Here is a 24,699-nt window from a genome sequence, read left to right on the forward strand (position 1 = left end):
TGGTTGCAGATGACATGTGGTCGTCGGTGGAGAGCGGCGGCGGCGAGCGCGCGGCGCCGTGTGCGCGCGGCAAGCACTCCGCCACGCTGCTGGGCGGACACGTGTACGTGCTGGGCGGACGTGGCGCCGGCGGCGCGGTGCCGCTGCGCGACTTCTGGCGCTACTGTCTTGGTAACTTGTACAATTTCGAGCTTGCTGGTTTTAGGCACTATATTTGCTGCCAAAAACACCCTACACGACAATATTTGGCGAGGTCTACTTTAGATGAAAACAGTGTTACAGTGCGACAAGGCTCTCTTGGCACTTCAATGACATCGACAGGGGGGCGCTATTGGAGAACAAAGGCTTAGAATATTCAAACAAGAACAAAGGGGACACTTGACGGCAACGTTCGGCACGCGCCAAGATAGCCTTGTCGCACTGTACGTGCGATCGAAATAAAACTATAAAAATGTGTGCACAATGATTATTTTATCTTTGTAATAGGAAAAAAATAAACTTATCTATGGCTCTACTTATAACCTTATTTGAATAAAAATCTATTCTATTATGTATAGGGAAGATAGCAACCTCTGTTTCTAAGTGGTACTTAGTGAGCGCTAAACTGGTGTCGACCTAATTAGCGAGTGTCGTAGAGAAGCGCTGCCACTGCGAGGGCCCTCTTGACACCGCCGCAGCGCCGCCACTAGAGCGCGATCTGCGGGACTGATAAGCCAGACAGACCGTTCCTTCAAACTCTACAAATACAAACAAAATAACAAAAATATCATCTTCAATCATCGATGTATTCAATTTATTGGAGCGCTTGAAACAGTTCTGCAACAATTCAATTCTTACATTTTTAAGAAGAATACCTACCGCTTGCTATGATTGGTAACATCTTGTTTAAACAAGGAAATCTTTATTGTTGCCCAACATCATTTATGATTGCACCATTTGCTCCCGAAATCGATCACTGGTCCGACCGAAGGGGTCTTCTCCGGCTGGCCGAAAGCCAAGCGGGGCCCCGAGGCGTAGCCTCCTTACCTGGGCCCTGGGGTAATTTATTTGTCACAGAACCGCCCACAGAATTACACACCTCAAATTACAGAATATGTTTTTGAGTTCTATATAGGTCGTGTAACTCAATTTAAGGGGACTCACGTTGTTCTGCTAGCCAGGAATTCACCAGCTAGGGCTCACCATATTATGCTACCAGTATTATACCATTCCAGTTTGATAGCGCATACTAGAGGGAGCCGGGTATTGATTGCATCGGGCGCTACATGTGCTAGAGCTGACCCTGCCACGAATCGTAGATATATATACACCCTGTACACGTTAGGGTGCTTGTTCATGGGTGGATAAACAGAATGAGCCAACTTTTGTATTCTGTTTCTTCCAGCGACTCGTCGCTGGGAGCGCCTCGAGGCGCGAGGCGAGCCGCCGCCCTCGCTGCAGGAGCACAGCGCGACGGCGCACGGCGCGCGCCTCTACGTGTTCGGCGGAGAAGCTGGCGCGCTGTCCAACGAGACCCCGCTCTGGATATACGACACCGAGGTAACACTGTCACCAAGTGTCTGGGGGCGCGCCAGTGTCATTGAGTTGCTCTAACAACTGTTTTGGAGATCGACCTCAAGGTCTAATTTTCTTCTAATTTTCTAGTATCATATGTTTTTTATGCATTTGTTTCTACATCTTGCTAATTGTGATATGTCTAAAACATCTAAGGATACTTTAACAAGCCTAAGGATGGTCTAGCAAGCCTAAGGATGCGCTAGCAAACCTAAGGATGTGCTAGCAAGCCTAACAAATTTGCCACGTGGAGGTAGCGCTGCGGCAGCGCTGCTTTGTAAATCCATATAAAAAACGCGCGACTGCAGCACAACACCCGCGCTGCAGCTAATTTGAATGCGCCCTAAGAATGCCCAAGCCCATGAAGTCAGAAAGCCCAAGGATGCACTGGTAGGCTATAATTATAGGTATCGTAATTTGTTAATTAGAGCCAGATCTGGCGCAAGCTGCCGGGTCAGCCGGGCGGCGGGCCGGTGCGCAGCCGCGCGCGCAGCACCGCGGGCGGCGCGGGCTGCGGGCCGCGCGGGCGCCGCGGGCACTCGGCGCACGCGCTCAAGGACTGCCTGCTGGTGTACGGCGGCTACCGCGACCTGCGCGGCTCCACCAACGAGCTGTGGGCCTTCCACTACGGCAAGTAATCTCACCACACCTGTTCCGTACCAGCTGTTTCATAACTTCTGTCGGGCGTAACTTTTCTTATTCACACATGGCATTTAGATACATTCTTTTCTTTTAAACGAAGTAGGAAACTTTTTAAGATATTCGAGGTCGATCGGGTTAGATGTTTACCTACTATACCCCTCTCGGCAGCTACCCTAAGTTTGAACGCATCGGTGCTTTCCTTCCGCGACGCCCATTGGGGTTTTCCCGGAGGAAACAACCTCTGTCTGTATGCGCTTCACTATAAGGTATGGCCGCCGCCACAGCTTTCCAAGCTCCAAAGGCTGGAGCCCCTACTCCACCCGGCTTATTGGCTTGGATTTTCACGAAAACCGAGACGCTGAAGTGGCAATGGGCAGGGCACATAGTTCGAAAAACCTTGTGGTCCCAAGGTAGAATAGCGACCTCACACCAGAAATCGCAGCGTAGTATTAGGTGGACAGACGACATGAAGCGAATCTGCGGTACCCGCTGGATGGCGGTAGAGCAACACCGTGGCGTGTGGAAGTCCCTACAGGAACCTATGTCCAGCAGTGGACGTCTATCGGTGGATGATTGCTTGTACTGCTGAGTGGCCGGTATTCAACATCTGCATCTGTTGGTGCAGAGTCGGAGAGCTGGCAGCAAGTCCGCACGAGCGCGGCGGGCCCGGCGCGGCACCGCCACGCGGCCGCGCTGCACGACTGCCGCCTGTACGTGCACGGCGGACAGAGCGACCTGCGCGCCTGCGCCGACCTGTGGCACTACGACACACGTACGTACCTTTCACAATTCCCTGCTATCCACCCATCACCGACCAGGCGACCTCTTAACTTCACGAGCTCTTGAGACCAGCTCATCACCACCAGCGACCAGGTCATGACCAGCGTGAGTGGCGACCCTATCGCCCGCAACGCTGAGAAGAACGCAGACTCAGGCCCTGAATTAGGGAAATGGACCAACCATGAAATATCGGCTAAAAATACATATTACTGGGGGAAACATTCTTCCCCGTGCTATACCCAAGAGACCTCCCCTGAAATTGGTTGAAAATTAGTTCATCTATACTAATACTAATGTTATAAATGCGAAAGCGTGTGTGTCTATCTGTCTGCTAGCCTTTCACGGCCTATCCGTTCAACGTTCTCGGAAGCTCTTTACGCCATGTGTGCGCGGATTCCGCTCTGAAGCCATGTTTGTCGGCAGTGACGCGCGTGTGGACGCAGGTGCGCACGCCGCCCAAGCTATCGCCCAGCGCGCGCAGCGGGCACGCAGGGCTGCGCGCCGGCGCGCATCTCTACATCTTCGGCGGAGAGGCCAACGGGCACCCCACCAACGAGTTGTGGAGGTTTCACTTCGGTACGTACATTATCTATCAAACTCCCCAAATTGCAGCAGAATTCTGACAAGTGACAGATTTTCTTTATACCTATTTATCATACAATGTTACTGTGCTAAACCACTGCACCGTCCTGGCCTCAACCAATCCAATACACTTCCACTGCCTGCTGGAGATTAAAGGCTCCTGCAGGACAGACATAGAACATGATCTTCTGTTGCTTATTTGGTTTATTTTACCCACAGCCACGGAGACGTGGGAGCGTATAGTGCAAAGCATAAAGTGGCCATCGGCCCGCGTCGACAGCCGCGCTCTACTGATAGGGGGCTCGCACACGGGCCGCGTGCGGAGCGCCCCCATGGCCCCGCTGGTCAGGACGGAGAGCCGCGGCAGGGCCGAAGCACCCGCGGGCTTCCTGCGCGAGATCTCCAAGCTGTCGAGTTTCCACATCCGGCGCGCGGCGAGGTGCTCCTACACAGTGTTAGCGGGAGACCAAGATTCCACCGAGAGCCTGGTCCGAACTGACAGTTCTAACTTGTCCAAGTCGCGCTCGGCCTACATCATCGACGAGAGGCTGCCAGCAGACGGCGATGAAGGGCCCAAGCGAGACGACGACACCGACGGCCGACGATCGGACATGTCCCGAGAGCCCATCTCCGTGCCCGACTTCGCCGACATGGTGCTCCCCACGCCCGTGCTGACCCCCGCCGAGGTGACCAAACTAGTCTACCTCGATTCAGAGGAGGAGGAGGACGTGAAGCGGGAGATGGCGACGCTGAAGCGCAGCAAGAACGGAACCGTCACCAAAAACAAAATCGTCCCGATTTCCAAATCAGCGTCCGTCAAATTCACTAAAGAACCCTTCACAGAAACGATTATAACTACCGAGGACGAAGCAGAACTGTCGACATCGGACTACGCGAGCGCTGAGAGGGTTAACCGACTTTCCGGAGCGTCTTCAGGGTTCAGTAACCCTCATTACTTGGGTCCAGATATCAGGAATTTGGGTTCCGCGTTAACTCCGGATTCTGGGGTCGGTCCGGGGGATATAGAGCTGCAGGATTTGAGCGAGAGACGCGCCCGCAGCGTGTCCAGGAACGGGGAGAGGCAGTTGCATTTGTTGTTAGTGGGCGGGAAGGAGCCTCCGCACTTGGCGCTGCTGCAGAGTCCCTTGTCGATGTGGAGCTTCAAACTATTGTAGTTTGTTGCGTAGAAACGGGCGTTACTTTGCGGAAGTCCATGATATCTATACAAGAAACCAAAAGCTTAATTTGCTATAATCCGCTGAAACAGACTAATCTGAATGGTGCAAATGCATTATGCACCGCCGGCCCTCCCCCTGCTAAACATGCAGGACCAGCCACCAAGCAATCAATACGCACCACCACTACAACACACTCACATAGTGGAATGTGTGTGTGGCTTTTCCTGCTTGTTTAGCAGTGGGAGGGCGGGCGATGCTTATGCATGCTGCATGTTGCGCCAAACAAATTAGTCTGTTTCAGTGGATTATAGCAAATTAAACTTTTCCAATCCAATCCAATCCATCAGCCTGTTGGCGTCCACTGCTGGACATAGGCCTTTCCAAGAGCGCGCCAAATTGGCGCTGCTCATTAGAAGTAATGCCCATACTGACCACGCTGGGCAGGCGGGTTGGTCAGCGCAGGGTTGTATGCTACTTCGCACCAGTGACGCTGCTGCCCGTCTCTGGTCTGTGTTATTTAAAGCCAAGCCATATGGAATGGTTATCCCGCCATTCTTCGGTCGTCATATCCTCGTCCGCTGATTCGCAGGGGGCACCACGTGCAGGTGAGGTTGACATTTGGGGTGCTAAGATGTTAGCGCACCCCCTTACCCCCCCTAATTAAGCTTTTGGTTCCTTGTAATTAGTATTCATAGGGCGTTTATGCACTCATCCGTGAAATCACGGATTTCTTAAAAATATGAATCGAACGTATTTGAACGAAAAATCACGGATACGAACCGAATACGGATGAGTGTGCACAAACGCTTTCAGGGAGCCATAATTACGCGTGGATGCTCTACATCTCTGAGTCTAAATTCGCAGGTTCGAATCATATTTTAAGTCAAGATACCTCCGAGTCTTCAACAACATGTATGTGAGTGCGACACGATTTAGCGCGATTTTAGTCATGTAAGAAACCGTTTGAAAAACTAATGTAATTAGATTCTAAATCCTAAAACGCCCATTGAATTAGGAAACGTAAGTAGTAGTAAGTATTTATTGAAATATGCTTGGATTGTTATTTCTTAGGAAAGTATTACTTATTAATAGGTATTAAGAAGTGACTAAGTATTATAGGTATTAGGTACTTTTCCATCCAAAATATTAGTTAGTTGTGTAAAGTCATCAAAAGAAAATGTAGTTTTTTTTTGTTCTTGTTGGAAGACATTCTTGAACACTAGAGTAGACACCGCCCGTGGCCTGCTTTCATTTTTTTTATATTGCAGAATTATTAGTTTTGTCTGGTGGGAGGTTTCGGCCCTGGCTAGTTACCACCCTACCGGCAACGATGCAAATGTCGGTTGATCGCGTCCGTTCATTTTGAGGGTACAATGAAAAGTGCCAAGTTATTTAAATATTTTAGATAATTAAGGATTTTGTAATTTTTTCATGTTTTTTATTTTTGTTAATTTATTATGTTAATTATTATTATTGTTGTTTCCTGTACAATACTCGTTTATTGTTAATTCTTGTGTGTGATATTTTTTACATTATTAAAATTTAATTTTGAAACCAAAATATTCTAAACATAGATAGATAGGTAACCTAACAGTTTAACTTATGCAATTTACACAAGCATTTATTTAGGATATAAAATGTTTACTTATTTACTTAATTAAGTATCTGTCGATATATTTTTCAAGACATACCTACCTACATACAGTAAGTATATAGTAATAGCATTTTTGTACAATTTTGTTTGTTTGTTTACAACAAGTGTCTTGTCTTGACTCAAATTATAATTTATAATATTGTTTCTGATGTTAATAAAAATGTAGCTACATACCTACTCACTCGTATATCTATTATTTAAACCTTCCTTAAAATTAAGTAAGTCCACATAAACTTCTATTCTATTGATCATAATCATTTCAGATTTTTAGACTGGTAATTTCGGAGGAGAGGAACGCTATTCTTTTTGACATTACGTACGATAAATGAAAAACTATTATGCATAAAAATAAATAAAATATTGTTTCAGAAAGTAGATGTAAAGCTCTTTCATATCCAACTTGATATATAGTTATCAGCTTATTTAGAAAATACTAAACACATTTTAATTTTTGTGATGTAGCCACAATTTACGGTTTTCGGTTTTTTTCCAACTTACTAATAATACCTACTTACCTACCTTTCATGATTCTATGTGCATCATTTTCTGCCGCGTACTGTACCTACCTATATATGCTATTACTAACCACATAATTGCGACTTTTTGCTGTATAGTACATAGATAGCTTGCGTCACGGGGAAGGACACAGGAGGCTAGCTTTGCTACTAGAAAATCAGTTTTCATGGGATTTTTCAAAACCTAAATTCACGTGGATGAGTTGCGGGCATCAGCTACTCGATTCAGAGATAGCATTCTTGCATCTTGGAGACAAAATAGACTACTTTTTATCCGCAAAGTTCCCACGGAATTTTTACAAACCTAAATCTACGCGGACAAAGTCGCGGGCATCAATTACCAATGAAGATAAATAAAACACAAAATTTTAGCAAAAAGTAAAATTATTTAATTCTTTTCACAAGACGATTTCTTAAAAGAGCTATTCATTCATATTCGTTTTGTCCACAGAATAAAACAGTCAGTGTTTGGGCGCTCATTAATCTATTCAGTTCATAGATATTTTTAGGGCTCCGTAGTAAAACAAGAAATCCTTCGTTTCTAGGGTTCCGTACGCGAAGGGTGCCAACGGGACCCTAGAACGATGGAACCCATCGTGTGCGAGGCCGTATCGCCTTTGACCGATTTCTTAAAAGTTACATGCTCTACACAAAGCCAAGAAAATTCCTGCTTATTTCTACTTATAACTTATCCTACTTCTTATTCTATTATGGTACGGCTCCACTATCGGAATTCGGCAAATAAATCGTGATATCGCGAATAGTGACACAAATGCTTGGTGCGAATATAGGTATTTTAAAATCCCCGGGAATAAGGTCTTGGACTGTAGTAATAAAATGACGTGTTTTTTTTGTATAGCGGTACTTTATGGGGCTGGAATTCATTATTAAATAGAATTGAAGAGAATAATTTTGATCTCAATGATCATGATATTTATTTATTTTTACCATGAACGTCACGCTGCACGGAAGGTGAATAATGGCGTCACAATCCGTCAGAAATGAAGTTTCTAAATACACATGCACCTCGATTGCGGGAAACCGGCATCAATCATTATTACAATATCAATTGTTCTGATTGGCTGAATTTGTACAATTCGTTTGCGACAATGCATTGTAGCCAATAGTGAGCGAGCGTCAACCAGTCAGAGGTGATTGCGATCGTGACTTTGTAGCTGTCATTCTCCCGCATTCGCGCACCTGTAGGGCGATTGTCTAAAACCTGCATCAATCATTATTACAATCACAATTGTTCTGATTGGCTGAATTTGTCCGATTCTTGTTGCAACAGTGCATTGTGGCCAATAGTGAGCGAGCATTAACCAATAAGAGATGATTGCGATCGTGACATTGTAGCTGTCAAACAACCGCGGTAGGGCCACTGGTTTACGGATGCCGTCACTTGATGTGTTCAAACTTTCGGAGCTCTAGTTTTAAATGGTTTTCTAATAAGCAGACGTTTTCTTTCAAAGGCTTTTATAATACCATGTTTTTTTTAAAATCATGTTCTTTAACAATGAATTCTAACCCCATAAAGTACCGCTATACATAAAATCACGTCATTTTATTACTACAGTCCAAGACCCTTCGAAGAAGATTCGTCACAGAATATCGCGTCTGCCGGTCGCGGTCGGTCGGCTGATTTGCCAAACTTATTTTAAAATTCGTCATAAACACATTCGCCGTATCCCCAATAGTGTGGAGTGTGGACCAGACGACTTGCCGAATGCGAATGAATCATTTGCCGAATTCCGATAGTGGAGTCTTACTATGGGCTGATTTTCCAATCGCTTCATAATCTTAGGAATGAATTTGATGTTTTGATTGACAGTTCAATTATAAATATAAATCTGTTTCTAACCAAAATATTTTTACAATATTTTCGCGTACAAGTCCCGCAAATTGCTATTGCGCTGGAACCATGTCTCATTAACATTGAAATGACGTCATTTTGACGTCAGCCGTAGTAAAAATATACCATCAGCTCGAAAATTCAGTCTAGTGCTGACGTCACTAAAATGGCGGCCACGCGCAATAGCAATTTGCGGGATTTATACAACTATAAGTTATGGTACTCCAACATAATAAATGAGGCTGACGTCAAAATGACGTCATTTCGATGCTAATGAGACATGGTTCCAGAGCAATAGCAATTTGCGGTACTTATAGTGACGTAAAGTAAGTTAAATGGTAGTACTCCGAAAGCCTGTTTCTTTTTATGCAAGCATCCTATGACTTGAGTTCAGCCGTTAAGAGTTAAGACATTTGTAGTTGTAAATAATGGATATCACTTACAAACACTATGTCAGAGTACATAAAGTCGAGTTTAGTGCACCTATACTTGTTCCATGTCACGAAGACCGTTCAGCTGTTTGTGTGAATGTACACACTCACGTACACATCGTTATGGTGTGTGTGTGTCACAGTGTTACACACGGGGGTGTGACTCAACGGGAATAACCCTGTGTACCGTGACGCGGTTCACGTCACGCACACAAATGCGTTTACGCTTGTTGGTACACTCACTACTACAGACAAGGCTGAGCCGTCGTCGAGCAATAGAAAAACAGCTAGTTATCAACTAGAGAGAGGGAACTCTGTTTGATCCTGAATCGAGGATACACGTTGAAATTTTAGTGGTTGTCTTTCCGCGGCTGAACGATTTGCCCTCAGTAATACTATCGAAACATCGAGTTAAACTTAAAAAATAAAAATGTTTTTGTTTAGAAAATAATTGAAAAAATATAAATAAACTCGAAATTATGAGAAAAAATAGTAATTCACTAAACGTAACGTGTATAGTTATAGGTGACAATAAAGTGAAAAAGTTTAAAGCAAAATAAACTCTCGCGCGTAGTGATATGGCATAAACTATCCTGCACGCACGCGGTATAACTATTGGTTCGAGGTTTCATTCGAGTTTTGTTTTTCTCGATTGCTTTGCCATTTCTGACCCTAATAATTTTTTGATATATACAAATCGATTGTTATACCATGATAAATCATTTCGCTTCGGGAAAACAACCATTACGATTTCAGCGTGTATATTAATTAGGCTATGGGTGACGTGAAATCAAAGAAACCTAGTCGTTTCATAGCCTACCTAGCGTCAAATTTAAGTAACATTTGACGTCTGCCAGTGTAGGTGAAGCCTCGACGTTTAGTTACAAGTTCGCTAACTGTCATAAACTTTGACTCCACTCTGTCTGTATGCGCTGGCTCTAAGGCTGAGATGTATAGAGCGCACTTTAAATTTGCTCAGACTTAAGATTGAGTTAAAGCGAGACAGATTTATCTGAGAGATATACCTTTGTTTCGTTTTTACTCTGTCTTAAGTGTAAGTAAAGTGAGAGCGCGCTCTATAGATCTCACCCTAGGTGTTGTGCGTGTCTAGGCGGGCGCGTCGAACGTCACGCCGAAGACGGCGGTGCAGGCGGCGCGCGCGGCTTGCTTGCGAGCTTCCTTCTTGTTGGACGCTGGAAACAGAAAATATTTTCATATAAAAATGTAGCCTGTCACCCGGACTATAAAAACGTATCTATTGACACCTCATTCATCAAAATCAGACCAGTAGTTTAGGCGCTACGGTAGAACAAACAAAAGACAAACATACATACATGATACAACAATTTTTGGCTTTGCCGTAGTCGGGTATAAATAGCGAGCAAACGAGCAGGCGGGTATGTGTCACACGCATACAGTATTGTAGCTTACAAATGAAGAACGAAACTACGGCACTATTTAGTACTATATACCATGTTATGTTAACATGATAATATGATTTATCAAAGCTAACGTGTTGTCCGTGTCTCACCTTTGCCCATGTACGTGGTGCCGTCCACGTCCACGCCCATGGTGAACAGCATGTTCTGTGGGCGCTCGCCTTCCGCGCCTACAACACAGTGCAATACATCATTAACATTACAGTGACGGCGATTACGCACTGCATCCGATCCGAGTCTGTGAACATACGTTCCGAAGTAGTCATACAACTATTTGTATGGTAGCTTACGCTCTAGCTCCGACTTCCGTCGTCAGAGTTCTCTCCGTTTTCCGCGTGAATATCTCTGATGTGTTAAGGGAGTTGATGTTTCACCCCCGTGCCTCGGAGAACACGTAAAGCCGTCAGTCCTGCGCCTGATCTCTCTCCGGTCCTGTCAGATTCCCGTACCTCCGGTTATGAGAGTGAGGGAATAGAGTGCACCTGTGTCTGCGCACACACTTGTGCATTATAATATCTCCCGCGCAGTTGGCTAATCTATGGAGGTTGACCTGTCGCGTACTATAGACGGTGTGGCGTTACCTAGCTCGCGGTACTCGAGCTGCGGCCGCATGTAGGTGAGCAGCATGCACGGGTGCATGGAGGACGCGTTCTCAGGCAGGATCTTCTTCTTGACCGCGAACGGCCGCGGCAGGTTATTCGCCCCCTCCGACGTCACCGACCCTGACTCCGACACCTGTCGACACCACAAGGACAAATAGTAACGATACATTACATACATATTAAAAGTTGTGAGAGCCTAGTGGGGTACAGCATTAGTATATTCTCACAAAGAGAGGAAACATTATTAGTATCTTTTCACAAAGGGAGGACACTTTACTAGTAACTTTCCACAAAGGGAGGACACTTTACTAGTAACTTTCCACAAAGGGAGGACACTTTATTAGTATCTTTCCACAAAGGGAGGACACTTTATTAGCATCTTTCCACAAAGGGAGGACACTTTATTAGCATCTTTCCACAAAGGGAGGACACTTTATTAGTAACTTCCCACAAAGGGAGGACACTTTATTAGTATCTTTCCACAAAGGGAGGACACTTTATTAGTAACTTTCCACAAAGGGAGGACACTTTATTAGTATCTTTCCACAAAGGGAGGACACTTTATTAGTAACTTTCCACACATGGAGGACACTTTATTAGTATCTTTCCACAAAGGGAGGAAACTACCCAAGTAACACAAAAGTGCTGCATATCAACTGATTTACCATCCACATTGGAAACTTTAGCTGCATAAACGTTCTATATAATAGCTGAATAATAGCTGAATAATAGCATCCTCAGAAGATATAACTCTGATTTGGGCACAAATTATTCAGCAACTAGCTGATTAACTGCCCACAACTGCGTTATATCAGCATTATATAAGCATTATTAAAGGTAACAGCCGCCCCAAGAGCTGAACATTGGCTGATAAAGAGAGTGTATGTTACCCATTATGCAGCTAAAACTACAAACCAGCACCCTTTTTGCGCTTTTATGCAGCTAAAAGAGAAATTGTGAATAAATATTACTCCAATGCTATATTATTTCGATATTCTGCATGCAGTGTTTACTACACTAAGTGACATATCTATTTTTGAAGTGAAAAGTTAATTCATTTTCGGTAAGTGAAACTTGTATTTGTTTATTAGTGTCTGAAATTTGATAGGGAAAGCAAGTTTATCGTCAAATATCATATACTTTTAGACCAAAATTTTCACGCGCCCTCGAAATATAACTGTTTTCTTGGAAATTCTATTATAAAATGGATTGTAATATTATAAAAATGCCAGCAATTTCTTAGTTACGGAACATTGAATTTGACGATAAGCTTTTTACTTATAAATTATTAAAAATCTTTTCCAAAACCAGTAGATATTTTCGCAGACAAAATAAAAATAAATAGTAAATATCATAAAATATTATAGTTTAGAACATGGAAAATGGTGGACAAGCAATGTGAACCGTTATAATGCTTTAAGAGCTATATTAAGGTGCTAACGGCATATTAATCAGCAACAAGCTGATACAAGTAGCTCCTGTGTCTAACAAGTCAGCCCTAGATCGATGTAGAGCTTGATAGTCGGTAACATATACGACAAAGCCCTACCCAATGAACAGCTGAATAATCTGTCAAGGATTAACTTTTAGGGGTCCGTGGTGAACGCTTGGACATGAGATAATAAGTCGGTTACCTACTTTTTAGGTACTCATAGTCTATAAAAGTTATAATTTTATTGCACCTATTAAAAAATCGTGGATAAAATAGATACAACACGTCTGCCGTGCACACTATTTAAGATGCGGGGCCAATTCGTCATTAGTTTATAATACTTATTATAACTTTATTTCACAGGGTAATTCACAACTGGACGCAGCAGCTGGTACAAGTGATTAGCTCGGAGAACATGAACACTCTGATGATCAAGCTTTAATTTTGGATAAACTCAATACAGCCATAGAAAATCAAACAAAAATTGCCCTCCTTGTCGGTACAATTGGATGAAACAAATACCTCAATTACTCAGCACTATGAGCAGCCAGTAAATATTAATCTGCTGCAGCGGAAGAAAGAGAAAGCTCCAATAGAAAAATACCAATAACCAGTTTTTTTGAGTTTTCTATTTTTTTTAGGAGTTTTTAATTACTAATAATAATTAACTTTCAATATTATTGTAGATGAAACTTTTATGTTCTGTTCTATCTATTGTTTATGTAAAAATTAATGGAAATTAAAGCCTGAATATAACCACAAATGCAGTTTATATTTCTTAAATAGCACCTAAATATTACACATACTACGTAACAATGGAACGAAGTACTGATACAATGTAGCAAAGTATAGACCAAAACTCGTTTTTAGAACTCTCAAAGATTACCGTCAATGTTTATTTTTAAAGAAATTGTATCTGGAGCCTCTTTCCAACAAAGCAATATTTTTTCACAGGAATTAATATTACATGATTCCTTAAAAAAATCGATTTTTTTTAAGGAGATTTCTCTGGGTATTAAAAAAAAATATGGAACCCTCATCTTATAAAATTTGCACTCTTTCATGGCTCACTTAACTTGCGGTTATGGTTCATTGTTTCCCTTTCTCTGATTAAATGCCTACGGGAGTACAATTATTCAGCCCAATTAAGGACAAAGGGTAACAAGTGAATAGTTATATACCAGTTTGCTGTAATTTAGCACCATATAGTTTCACCAAAAGTGATCATGTGACTTAGATAAGTGCAGTTATAGGAGTGCGTATAACAGCTGATTAAAACTGTGAAAGTTCCACTATATGCAGCATAAAGCGTTAATTGAATTCACAGAAGAACTAATAGCATTATAATAACTCACATGTGCTCTGTTAAAATGCAAACATTTGAAAGATACACTTGTGACCTTTTATTCAGAAAATAGCTGAGTTAGAGTCCACAAATGTACTTTATTATAGCTGACAGTGTTAAAAATTGCTAATAGCTGAATAACATGACCTGTGCACCTGCTAGTAACGCTCGCAGCATTACAGCGGTGCCTTCGTGGTGCTTAATAAAGTCAATATACAGGCGAAAGCGTAATATTAGGCTTTTGCAGTGACGGTGGACTCTAATAACTCTTCATAAACGCTTAAAGTACCGATGTGGACCTCATGTGACATCTTATAATGCAGTTTTGTGTTACTTGGGTACCTAACTACATTAGTTATAATAAGTCCACTTACAGAGGCGTTGGAAGACTTGAGCTGCGGCACCCTGTGCCCTTCGTACTCCCACTCGGCGAACAGCTTGTGCAGCGCGAACGAGGCCAGCTGGATCATCGGCAGGGTCTCCTCCTCGCCCTCACCTTCCCCCTTCGGTTCTGAAGGATATCGACACAGTTACTTGAGACTTTTTAAATTTATAAACTAGCGCTTGGCTGCAATCAGAGTTCAGACCTGCTGGGCGCTGGCAAATGATGATGCAGCCTAAGATGGATCGCCTAGGAGATGCTTATTCGCTCTTGACTTGAAGGTACCCATATTAAAAGTGGAAGAAAAAATGATGCTAGAAGGGAGGTTCATATCCTAGTGGTCCGAATAAGAAACGAGAAAGCAAATCTTGACCATGCGTTGGGGTACGGTAATAGAAAGGTGAAGGAGGAACCTGTACCTGTTCCTTCACCCTCAGTGATGTTCTCGTTGGCTTCGGGCAGCAGCACCTTGGTCATCTTGCGCAGGATGAGGTCGCGCACCGCCTGCTCGGCCGCCGCGTTGCGCGCCGTCAACTTGTTCTCACCTGCAAACATAGCTTGTATGGCAGTTTCATGGCACTCGCGTCATCAAGACGACTAATGACGTATCATTCATCGAGATCGGTTAAGCCATTGAGTAATTACGAGCTGACATAGGAACGGAGATACAGCAGGGCGATTGTCTAAAACCTGCATCAATCATTATTACAATCTCAATTGTTCTGATTGGCTGAATTTGTGCGATTCTTGTTGCAACAATGCATTGTGGCCAATAGTGAGCGAGCATTAACCAATCAGAGATGATTGCGATCGTGACATTGTAGCTGTCAAACAACCGCGGTAGGGCCACAGGTCAAACACAACCCTCGTTTTGGGTTTCGCCGCAGGTACAGGCAGGTAATTATCGAAATTGTGCAAAAAATGGAAGTATTTTTAATGGATCAATAATGATCATGTAGACAACTCGTAACATATTTTGCATGTCAAATGACGAAACATATTGGATAATTATTAATTTATGTAAGCATCTGATGTACAATGTTTCTTGCAAATAAAAATTTCATTTTTTCATTTCATTTCGGGTAATCGGCTCGGTCGAGGCAGCGCTCGGGCGAGGCGCTTGTGGCATCAGCCTCGCGAGGCAGGTGACTCACCATAGCCCTTGTAGTTGTTCCCCTGCAGAGTGATCGCGGCACAGAAGCTCTGCGACGGGTTGGACCTGAAGTACTGGTTCCCGCTCGCGGCGCCCACCGCCTCCACAGTGAATTGCTGAGAAGAGAGGCTCTATTATAAAAATAAATACAGTTTTTAGTGTTCGGCCGAACAAACACCTTCAACCTCACCTTCAGCTTCGGCCAAAACGGGCTGAAGTATCGGCCAAAACCGAAGGTTTCTACTTTCTACAGTATGACAAGCTCATAATAAATACCTGTTGAAGTAGCCCTAATGTGACTTACTGTTAAAGCGAGATAGCTGAATGCATCTAAGCTCTTAATAGAATGCGACAAAATGATTATTTTCATTCCTTATCACCGTAGCCACTTTTTTTTGTTTGTCAAGATGTATTTATACGTGAGATCATGACAAACGTGTAGTGAGGTCTAAGTTCGATGTACCTCGAAAGTATCTCTTTCTAAAGTTCGATGTTTCCTGCCGGGTACTTTATGTGTTATGTGTAGCGTCATTTAGGGCTAGTTGTTTGGTAATTAATTGTTAACTGGTAACTCCAAACGTCAAACAGTGAGTTTTCGTTTATTTTCTGACAGTGACGTTGTCTCTGTCAAGGACATTCACGTTTTTTCGGTTGGATCGGCCGCTGCTCGCCGCCACATCTCGGTATAGTTTTAATTCTTTCGACTATATTTCGGCAATACCACATTACACGAACATTCCACCACTAAACAAAAGTGAAGTGCAAAGTGAACAAGCCAGAGTCGGGTCCGACGTTCATCGGCGAAGAACAGAACACCTTACAAGGTAATACTAGCAACTGATTTACACTATAATCGGGTTAATTGTGGATTTATCTGGCTCCGCGAACCGCGGACGAAACACTAGTATGTCGTGACCGTCAAATAACTCTCCTCCCCTACCGGCTCAATGGAGTGTACTCACGTTGGTGACCTGTTCGCCCGGCATGATCTCGTTGAGCACCATGAGCGCGCTCTTGGGCGACAGCAGACGCCGCAAGTTCTCGTTCTGCCGACGGCGACGCTCCTTGTTAGAGATCTTCTTCACTGTGGAACACGAGTTACGTAGTAGTCATGAGATACAGCCCGCTGACATACAGACAAACAGATAACTGAGGCAGAGTAATAGGGTCCCATTGGCACCCTTCAGGTAGGGACCGCTAAGAAAGAATCGGAGGTAAATTAATGTGCAACTAGCTTATGCTCGCGAATTCGTATGCGTGGACTACACAAGTTTCAAACCCGTATTTCACCACCTTAATAATAAATAAATAAACAAATAAAATAAAATAAAATAGCCTTTATTCACTGATACTCTAGTTATACATCTTATATTACTAACTAACCGTATTACTAATTTCTTATTTCCTATTATTTAATTATCCTATCCTACATAATTTATTCTAAAAAAAAAAAAAAAATTAGTAACACCAGCAATTTACAGTTCAGGTTGTCCTCTTTGGACATAGGCCTCCTCTAGACCTCTCCATTTTTTCCTATCTAACGCTAGTCCGCGCCAACCCTTTGGCAGGTCATCCTCCCTCCTCCTTTCACCACCTTAGGGGTTGAATTTTCAAAAATCCTTTCTTAGTTATATGCATGCCAAGTTTCAGCCCAATCCGTCCTTGTTCAAAGTTTGAGATGTGCGTTGATAGATCAGTCGGTCAGTCACCTTTTCCTTTATATATACATATTTAGAAGACAACGAACCTCCATGTAGCTTGGCCCTCATCCACGGCGGTCGGTTGTCCTCCACGGAGTCCATGTTGGGCTCCATCTTCATGTCCACGTCCACTGGCTGGCATCACAATAATTGGGTATTTAACTTCAATTTTTTTGTTACTTTATTATAAGCTAGGAAAAAAAAACTGAAAAAACTAAATCGATCAAATAACAAAAAAGTTATAAGCATTTAAAAATTTCTGATTAGACAGAGATAGCGATATAGCATTTTGCCTTCACACCTTACTAATGCCATAGTAGCTTCGTGCGGTTTCATACAAATTTTCGTTTTGCGAGAAAGGGGGATAGAATACCCTCCCACTCCAAAATTAAAATGCCTGTAACTTTGTAAATCTTTGTTGGATGTTAATATTTTTTTCAGCGTACGTCATTATTTTTATCCTAGTTCATAATAAAGTAATATTTATCAAATTCAAAAGTAGTAAAATACCCAATTACACATTATTGCATCAGTTCTGCTGTGATAGCCTAGTGGTTAAGACCTCCACCTCCTAATCAGAGGTTGGGGATTTGATTCTGGGTACACACCTCTATCTTTTCGGAGTGCATCTAAATATCAATACCTTTAACGGTGAAAGAAAACATCGTGAGGAAACCTACATGCCTGAGAGTTCTCTATAATATTCACAAAAAGTGTGTGAAGTCTGCCAATCCGCACTTGGCCAGGGTGGTAGACTATGGCCAAACCCTGTTCATACTGAGAGGAGACCCGTGCTCGTGTGTGTGTCTGTCTGTCTGTCTGCTAGCCTCACGGCCCATCCGAACAACAGATTTTGACGAAATTTGTTACACATATAGCTTGCATCCCGGGGGAAGGACATAGGTTACTTTCTATCCCGGAAAATCAAAGAGTTTCCACGGGATTTTAAAACCCTAAATCCATGCGGACGAAGCCGCGGGCATCATCTAGTTTACAATAAAGGCAAAAAGAGAGTAAAAGTGGAGAGGGAAGCACTTATCTCAGAGATCTCTACCAGTGACGCTTGGCAGTGCGAGAGGTGGTAGAGGTGGTAGAGGGAGGGAGAATGTAGAGAAACTCACGAGTGGTTTGGACGGCGCCGGCGGCGGCGGCGCTGGGCTTTGGAATGTAGAGAAATTGTTCTGGTTTTGGTTGCTGTTGGCCTGCTGTGTGAGAAAAAAACATATTTTAAAAATCCTAATTAATTAATAGGTATAGTACGATTCGAACGTAAATGCGCCCCTGAATTTGCGCGCGACGTTGCGCAGAACACACATTTTGGGTGTGGGAGGTCGGGGAGGTAGCGGGGAGGGTAACAGCGCGCGTCTCGCTCCTACATTCCCGCCAGTTCCTTGATGCGTCTCTCTCTCGCTATACGTGTCCTGTTTATGTGTACAGTCGAGTTGAGAAGTTACTTTGTTTAAGCTGAGGTGGAACCTACCGCCGCCCGTTAAGTGATTTAGTTCTCGAGTGTACCATGTGCAAGATCGCAAAGCTATGTATCGATGATATATTATTGATTGGGATCAATCACTAAAAGTGAAAGGGTTTTTCATTTCTACCTACCTAGTAGTTGGCCAATGGCCATTTTACTTTTTTTCCAAAATAGCGGCCACACATAAAGCCTATATTAATCAATAGCTGGCATCAATACAAATAAGTATTGCATGAGACAAATTTTCCAAAGCATCAAGTTACCGAACAGAGTTGAAAGTTACAGGGTGTAACCAGAACGCTAGCAAAAACTTAGCGTTACTGTTATACACTACCTAAACACAATCCAATACCAATAACCATTTGCCACATTTTGTAGTTTTAGTAAGTATTTTGCAAACCCGCGAAAAAATATAGGAAAAATCCTATAATTTTGTAAAACTTTACGATATATTGCAAAGAAAACATCTGACTAAAGCTAGAGGTCAACGAACGTTGCGCAAATAGGCCACTCGGAGTTAATGTCGCGTCGTAGGTGGGGCATTGACCCGAGTTTTGCACGCTATACATTGCGGGTTTGAAAAATATTTAATCACTAAAAAGAAAAAGGTGACTAATTGACTCACTGATCTACCAACCCACATCACAAATTGGACGGATTGGGCTGAAATTTGACATGCTCTTAGCTATTATGAGATATATATACGGGGAGGGGGCAATGCAAGCACGACAGACGGAAACGTTTGAGTGCGGAAACCAGCCCAGAGTGAAGAAGAAGAAGAAGCAATTATGACGCAGATATCCGCAAAAAAAAAGAATTATTGAAAATTCAACCCTTAAGATGGTAAAATAGGGGTTTGACATTTGTGTAGTCCACGCGGACGAAGTCGCGAGCATAAGCTACTACAAGTATAAGGCAAAACATTATTGGTATAGGATGGTGTTTAGGTAGTAGAATAATAGCGCTAAATTTTCGCTAGCGTTGTAATTACACCCTGTATATACCAGTGGCCCTGCCGGTGTCAGTTAGTAGTAGTTTACTTACAGTTGCTGGGTTGTTGTACTGCACGGCCTGCAGCGTGCGCCCTGGCGCCGGAGCGCCGCCGTAGCCGCCCTGTGGACCCGCCGACAGCTGGCTCAGTGCCGCGCTGCCAATGTGCGCTCACACCCCACACACGCACACTCACACCACTCTCATACGACAGGGGAAACATCAGAAGTGGGATCAGAAACACCAGAATTTTAGGGAGAATAAAATTAAATCTTTTTTTCAAAAAAACCTACCCCTGGTATGGAATGCCCTTCCTACCAAGAATAACCAGCAAGAAACAGCAGCGGTTCTTTCAAATCAGGTAAGAATTAACGTATTATATGACGGGAAGGATTAGAAGTAGGTCAGGTTACAATAGCTTGATATTTCAACGAGAAATGGCTTTGGCTAAAAATTCTACCATGTTCGGGTTACAAGTTCCACTATCTGCAACTGCTACAGTCGACTTGTTCTGGCTCACAACGGATTGTTGAGTATCATTATGTGCAAATACTTGAAAAATATGGATAGCATCATTTTTGATATAACACAAAATTATTATAAGAGAAAACCATACCCAGTGTAACCAGGAACATTATTTTAAAGGAGTAATTTAACATTTTCTGTGATCAATCCTAAACTTACAATCTTGAGCCTTGGATGGTTGGTTTGATCAACCTTCCGAAGTCATTTAAAGTGGAGAATGATGTATCATTGTTGTACAAGCCCAGGAAAGAGAGATAGGAAGTTCAGTCCACAGTCAACAAGCTCACCATTCAGATATGAGCACACATTAACCACGTCCCACCACATTCCTGTCATGACGCTGAGCCTCTACCATTACACCAATATCCTGCACCTATCCGCAACGAACCTGGCGTTTGCTGCGATACATTAGCTCTGTTGCAATGGCAAAGGGCAGTCTCATGCCAGGAGCGTGGGGCTGCTAAGTTAAGTCTAGAGAACCCGGTATGTGCACGAAACTGGCGCCTCGTGACCATAATGCATTCTCAGTCCTCAGCCACCCTCCTAGAGGCCTACGCTTCGCCCGCAAGCACGCACCATCGGCCCAACTTACTATACACACCAACGTTCAGAGCAGGTAAGAGGTAAAGTGAGACATGTTTATATTTACGAAAATCTGGATTTAACCAAGTGGTACGTTATTCCTATTCAAATGCTAACAGATTTTGCACTTTTGCTAACTTCACTTTGCTAATTTTGTTATTTCAAACATTTACATTGTGAGTGAAATTATCAAGTGTATTTTGTAATTTCTCTAGCTTATTTTTCTGGTAATACCTAATAGATAGTCCATTTACATAAAATTCTATGAGGCTATTCGCAATGGAAAGATCTGAATCCTTAAATGAGAGTGTGGCAAATACTTTAGTACACAATCTCTAAACTAAAACGACAGGTCTATATTGCTATCCCTTTCATAAGGCTCTAAATGCTTAACAGATTTGGATGTATGGAGTACTGTTATAATCCTTACATCATCCTGAGAGACACTGACTATAGCTCTTGACCTCTCAGCTACACTATATGCAATGCCTCTGTGGACACCATGTGTCGTAAGAGATCAAGTGGTACACTCATCTGGTACGACACAGGCGGTAGGCAGTCGCTTGGGCGCAGTTGGAGAGTGGCTGGCGACTCGGTGCGGCCAGCGCCAGGGGTCTGTGGGCTCTGCATTGTGCTGTTAACATACAGCTCGTTATTTATATGTTTTCATTGGATACTTAGGAATAGTTTTATTTATCTGGATATGTAATGAGGAAGTTTTGAAAAATACAAGAAATATTCTTGTCTTTATTAACTTTTGCTTTTTTAGGCAGAGATCTATAGAACATACTTTGCGCCTGAGCAGGTAACACAAGGTAGGTTTCTGACATAAATCTGTCTCATTTTAACTCAAAGTAAAGTCTGAGCAGAGACAAAATACACCCAACAGATCTCAGCCTTAGTATTCATCACTACAAAGTGAAAAAAGGAACACTTACCTTGATGTCAGTCTATTTAATAGAAAACTATGAGTGATAATGCTGAAATTTTAACACATAAAAAGTTGTTGCTTACTAATACAAAAGGTTGAACTAGATTACCATAGATTTTTTTTCTAGCAAAGAAATAAATGCAGCAATAGTCACCAAAGACAGTATTTCTGTATCTTTGGTTTAAGATTTCCCCATACTCTCCCTTATAAATAAAACACCTTGTATCCATCCATGATATGTGTCTACACTTCTTTCTCATTCTATTATTTAAATCCGAGATTGTTGGAGCAAATTTGTAAAATTGAAAGTGATTTCGTCCCATTCCCAGTCCCATTTGTTCCAAAGAATTGAGATTTTTCATTCTTTAATTGTTCTATAGAACAAGCTTTTCTTTTTTTCGTGGCAGAATGTCATCAGGATCATTTTTTAGGGTTCCATACCAGAAGGGTGCAACAGGACGGAAAATTAATCCTAATGACATTCTGCCCATGAAAACAGAAAAGTTTGTTATGATGTCAAAGAAAAGGAAGTTTGAGGTAAAATGCTAGTAGGTTAGGGCTGCCATACGTCCCGGTACACCGGGACATGTCCCGGTCTGAAGCGTTGTGTCCTGGTGTCCCGGTCAGTAAGTTATTTGTCCCGGTTTGGCAGTTAGGGCGTTAGTCCACTCGTGCCGCCGTCAATGCGCGGTCAACGAAAAACGAGATTATTTTGAACGGAGCTCGGAATGACGTGTGCCCACCGCAACCGAACTCAGCGGTTCAGTTTGATCTTTCTGTTGTTCGTGTTAGACAGTTTTTGTAGGGATCAAAAATTTCGCGTTCGCTTCGCTCGCGCTTTTATTTTCCGTTGGTTAATGTCTGCAACTTTGTCCACATGGATTTAGTTTTATAAAAATCACGTGGGAACTCTGTAATATTCCGGGATAACAAGCCGTTTTCAAATGCAGACAGAGAGACTGACAGTCAGTGTTGCCAACTCGGATTTTGAAAAAGGCGTAGACCACATTAGAAAAAGACGTAGATTTAGTAAAAATTTCGGATGAAAAGTTCGTAGATCTACGTACTTTTTTTCTGGGTAAAATGAAGAGAGTAAGGTAGTGTTTTGTCATACAATTTATTCATTTTCATCAATTTCACCCTCACGCAAATGAAACTCATACATATTTGTTAAAAAATTCTTGCAAAGGTCGATGTTTTTTATATTTAATTTTTGTAAAAAGTAGGCCAGTTAGTGTTTAATTGAAAAGTCTGTTTCTTAAGTTTGTTTTCATTAAGTTGTTAGTCCGTTTGAATTTGAACTTTGAATCGAAATGCATAGTATCTCTATGATAGTACGACATAGTGCATACAAGGCTCTTTTGGCACTTGAATGACATTGACAGGGGGGTGTAGTTGTAGAACAAAGGCTGCCAGCAAATAAAATCTCCTCAATTTTACGGAGTATATTGAAAATGTCAATGTCGAAAGTCGAGTAAGTTTTATTTAATTTTAACTGAATAAGAAATTGGGAAAGCCGTCCCTGTTTCCAAATAGAGAAAGAATAATAAAAACCATTTATAGGCCATGGACTAGCTATATTTAGTTACCTGGTGCTAAATATAGCTACAAGATGCAGACACATTTATGCTGTACAATATATTATTAGGATATATCATGATGTTATTTAAATGGAATGGCTCTAATATTTAACAAAAACAGTCAATTTAAGCTTTTTTTACTTAGCAACACTGCATTTAAGGTCACACCGTGATACTTCAAAAGATGGCGGCTTTATTTTCGCCACGCGCCAAAAGAGTCTTGTCCATAGGTCTTGTCGCGTATTTCTGACAGTGACACTAGTGACAATTTCTGCAAAGCGAACGTTCCATTTTACACAGTCACACGTATATTGTTGTAACTGTGTAAAAAGGTTATTAAAAACTTTTTTTAATAACCTTTTTCATGAATGAAAAAGAAATTCAAATTATGCCCATTCAGCCTCAAAAGGCTAAGTAGGTATTCGATTACTTTGTACAATTTGATAAAAAATACGTAGATTCTGGGACTGAAGTTCGTAGGTTTGCAGGAAAGGCCTAAAGTTAGTAGATCTACGTAAAAAGACGTAGATGTGGCAACGCTGCTGACAGTTTCGAATTTACAGTATCAGTATGCATATGGATTGATGTCCCAGTTATCCTTTCAGTTAATTATGGCAGCCCTATAGTAGGTATGTATGAAACAAATTAGGATGAAATGTCTCATTTTGCCCGATGACATCAACTTCTATGGAACAAATGGGACTTATCCCAGATTTTTTGAGCCATGTAGAGTAAGGTATCAAAATGCACAATACTGACTCTTAGTTACTAGAATTAATAGGTACAGCATAAAGCTCAGTGTTACTAAACTTACCTCTCCAGCAGGCACAAATTGACCCGGCGTATTGAAGCGGCCGGAGTTGCGGGTATTATCTGAATAAAAACGAAAAGAGGAAGTGTGAAGAGCTGCACATGCTCTGTTCAATAAATCAATACCGTGATGTAAGATTCTGGTTTGGATCGTAACCTTATCCTAATATGGAAAGCTAATAGTTTTAACGTTCTGAATTCGTTTTTATTGGCGGTATTTAAAACATATTTAAACCGCTTTATTAAGTGCAAACGAAACGAACTCGAAGAAATCTAAACCTTTTACACATGAACAATGGCGGATGAGCCGCCAACTATTTGTGTTAATAAATCATATGAAACATGGAATATAAACTTACACTTGTTGAAGGACATGTTGAGAATCACAAATTATCACCACTTGATTATTAGAAAATGTGCAATAAATTGATTTCTTTGGTTTAATTTCTCTAAAACCCGCGCTACTTTTATCGCTGCATTTGAAGCAAAAATCAAAATGGCAGACTCACAACAAAGCTCACAACTGTCACAAGTCAACTGTCAAGAAAGCGTCATGTCAAATCTTG

General features: G+C 42.2%; 2 protein-coding genes across 5 annotated transcripts in view; one reads left to right on the plus strand and one right to left on the minus strand.

Moving 5' to 3' along the window:
- LOC117988700 (uncharacterized) overlaps window positions 1-6,571 on the plus strand; it is a 35,925-nt gene extending 29,354 nt beyond the window's left edge. For both annotated transcript variants that reach the window (XM_069503694.1, XM_034975867.2), the window contains exons 2-7: window positions 10-171; window positions 1,385-1,539; window positions 1,983-2,184; window positions 2,822-2,968; window positions 3,400-3,552; window positions 3,778-6,571. In XM_069503694.1, coding sequence (XP_069359795.1) covers window positions 10-171; window positions 1,385-1,539; window positions 1,983-2,184; window positions 2,822-2,968; window positions 3,400-3,552; window positions 3,778-4,733 — 1,775 coding nt within the window. In that variant the 3' untranslated portion in view covers window positions 4,734-6,571. The remainder of the gene's footprint in view (window positions 1-9; window positions 172-1,384; window positions 1,540-1,982; window positions 2,185-2,821; window positions 2,969-3,399; window positions 3,553-3,777) is intronic.
- Window positions 6,572-7,271: 700 nt separating this feature from the next.
- DIP1 (DISCO Interacting Protein 1) lies at window positions 7,272-24,645 on the minus strand. 3 transcript variants are annotated; one of them, XM_069503515.1, is made up of 12 exons: window positions 24,493-24,645; window positions 24,138-24,196; window positions 19,760-19,828; window positions 18,363-18,446; window positions 17,289-17,376; window positions 16,504-16,625; window positions 15,543-15,657; window positions 14,808-14,933; window positions 14,381-14,517; window positions 11,209-11,362; window positions 10,720-10,797; window positions 7,272-10,381 (listed from the first exon to the last, which is right to left on the minus strand). In XM_069503515.1, exons 1-12 carry the CDS (start codon window positions 24,506-24,508, stop codon window positions 10,296-10,298), a joined length of 1,134 nt encoding a protein of 377 aa, XP_069359616.1. In that variant the 5' UTR covers window positions 24,509-24,645; the 3' UTR covers window positions 7,272-10,295. The 3 variants fall into 3 exon arrangements, with proteins under 3 accessions (XP_069359616.1, XP_069359615.1, XP_069359617.1); XM_069503514.1 differs by having other exon boundaries at window positions 15,543-15,672; XM_069503516.1 differs by lacking the exon at window positions 19,760-19,828 and having other exon boundaries at window positions 15,543-15,672.
- Window positions 24,646-24,699: the final 54 nt, after the last annotated feature.

The sequence above is a fragment of the Maniola hyperantus genome, chromosome 15 (genome assembly GCF_902806685.2).
Source record: "Maniola hyperantus chromosome 15, iAphHyp1.2, whole genome shotgun sequence".
In the NCBI taxonomy this organism is placed as follows: Eukaryota; Metazoa; Arthropoda; class Insecta; order Lepidoptera; family Nymphalidae; genus Maniola; species Maniola hyperantus.

What these genes read in the sequence shown, in the direction of transcription:
- DIP1 (XM_069503514.1), bottom strand. An exon ending in GAGGGCCAAGCTACATGGAG is followed by an intron (nt 16,626 to 17,288) that starts GTTCGTTGTCTT and finishes CGTGTTCCACAG; the next exon opens with TGAAGAAGATCTCTAACAAG. An exon ending in TCAAGTCTTCCAACGCCTCT is followed by an intron (nt 11,363 to 14,380) that starts GTAAGTGGACTT and finishes TGGTGTCGACAG; the next exon opens with GTGTCGGAGTCAGGGTCGGT.